The sequence below is a fragment of the Echinococcus granulosus genome (genome assembly GCF_000524195.1).
Source record: "Echinococcus granulosus chromosome Unknown EG_S00273, whole genome shotgun sequence".
Lineage (NCBI taxonomy): Eukaryota > Metazoa > Platyhelminthes > Cestoda > Cyclophyllidea > Taeniidae > Echinococcus > Echinococcus granulosus.
Window position 1 is genome coordinate 17,499 of NW_020170653.1, and position 1,979 is coordinate 19,477.

The window sequence follows — 1,979 nt, forward strand, 5'->3', positions numbered from 1 at the left end:
TTCTTTCTGCTTATTAGACTCGCAGTTTGTTGTTCCATGTACTGACCTGTCCACTTCTGTACTTGTCATTGCATCGTACATTGAAAGGACACTTCTCTGAAGTGGCACATGGGAGTTCTGCTATATTTTCAATAGTCACATAAGTCACCCTTCACAATTTGGAGGGCTTGATACTACCCATTAATGTAGTTCAATCAATGGGCAGCACTTCAAGGAAGCATTTCACTCTACAGCATAGCTCATGATAATTTGAAACTAGATAAGGTAAGTGGTGGTTCATCGTCGAAGAAGCACCAAGCATCACAAATCTTCAGTCCTTCGTTTTAACGCTTACAGTAATTGCTTGAATGTAATCAATTAACTACAGCAATTTTACTCCTTGGTTTGGTAAGCTTAAGGATATTCCTTGAAGACATTCTCTAGTCAATAGTATCGCGACAGAAATTGCTTTGAACCCAAATGAAAATCTGCAGCAGGAAGCTTGCTCACTGAAACTACGATTCGAGGCAGGGCACTCACAAGTGCTCATTGAAGATAGGACTAGTTTTAAAGACGCTTCAAATTCCGAATGATCCCATTCTGATAAGTCACAATTTCAATACGAATTGGCGGGATTCAAGGTGTGGTTTCGAAGCACTTTACGTTTCATTCCTGTAGCGAAGTCATTCCTTATCCGAAACAGTAATATCTTGATTTTCTCCTTGGTTCCGATGTTACCATAACACCAGCATTCACATAGGTGCATGCGTCTATATCCATGTGGAAGGCATTCAACAATCGCTCGTTTAACCAGTAGCCACCGTCTGGTATGCGCTCGTGCTGGCAATTCACTCACAAATACAACGGACCTCGCAGATTGCCTTCTGTCCATGGAGGGTACTGTTCAGCTTAATCGAATCACAGTCATCTTGTACGCGCTACTCACGATTCCACACTGAATATTCCTCTCTAGTTTTGGTCGGTGGCTCATCCGCACGCCTCCATTGCATGCTTTTACTTCAACGCTTGCTATCAGTAATTTAAAAGCAGCAATGGAAGGGGCAGCTTGCTGACTCACATATAATCAGAAGTAAAAGTGGCAACAAATGATCTCATAATTCCGTCAGCATACAGGTGAAGTGAAATTCGCAAATAGTAGTTGATGGATAATCAAATGACTAAGCATCCAGTATCCACAGTGCAATTCCTTTACTCCGTGTACGAATCCGAGTTCTTGTGTGGATCATTAACTTACTCGTTCGTCTACCACAAGTGACCGATAGACGTGTGTATGTTCTCTGCGTTTACGTGACTAGATGAGGCATGAGTTGTGGGGACTTCACTCAACCCATGACAGGAAATGCAAACAGCACGACGTTAGATGTTGCGCACCCTTTTGGAACTTCACACACTTCGACTGCACTGCTCGTCGTTTGGTCTCCTTCAACTCAATGTGTAATTCGCACATCTCTGACATATTTGACACCTGACGCGACCATTCGCTTAGTTACTTCACCAACTAATCATTTTTACTGAAGGAGTGGGGAGAAATATTGTATGGATTGGACTGTCCTCATGAAGACATCTGGGGAACACAGAAACATTAACAAATGAGGAAAGTACATTAGCGTTGCATGTAAATGTTACACAACTAGCACTGTCACATCTTATCCACCTGTCCAAGGTCTGCCAAGTGTTGTAATGACGCTATTGTTAAGTGAGGTAGTATTGGTAAACGCAATTACTCTGTAACATCGTTGTTATACCATTTTCAGCTGCATCCCAATGAAATGCGGTCAGATCAACAAATCGCCAGCTACTTGCCACGAGGCTTTTACGAAGAAATGAAAGGGCCTCTACCGGTGGTAACCATCTATTGAACACAGCACATTGCAACTGTGCTTGCCTTCAATACGTCCAACCAGAGTACAATGCACGAGAGGAAGTAGGATGAGTCAATGTGGTAGGAGAGATCACACACAAGAGCCAATTCAGTCACA

At 42.7% G+C, this 1,979-nt stretch overlaps 1 protein-coding gene across 1 annotated transcript in view; it reads left to right on the forward strand. All coding sequences in view use genetic code 11, as the record gives it.

The window, feature by feature from the left end:
• Window positions 1-1,979, forward strand: part of EGR_10802 (hypothetical protein) — a gene marked incomplete at both ends in the record, with an annotated part of 10,073 nt that overhangs the window by 2,738 nt on the left and 5,356 nt on the right. The window contains one exon of the mRNA XM_024500051.1: window positions 190-264. Coding sequence (XP_024345535.1) covers window positions 190-264 — 75 coding nt within the window. The remainder of the gene's footprint in view (window positions 1-189; window positions 265-1,979) is intronic.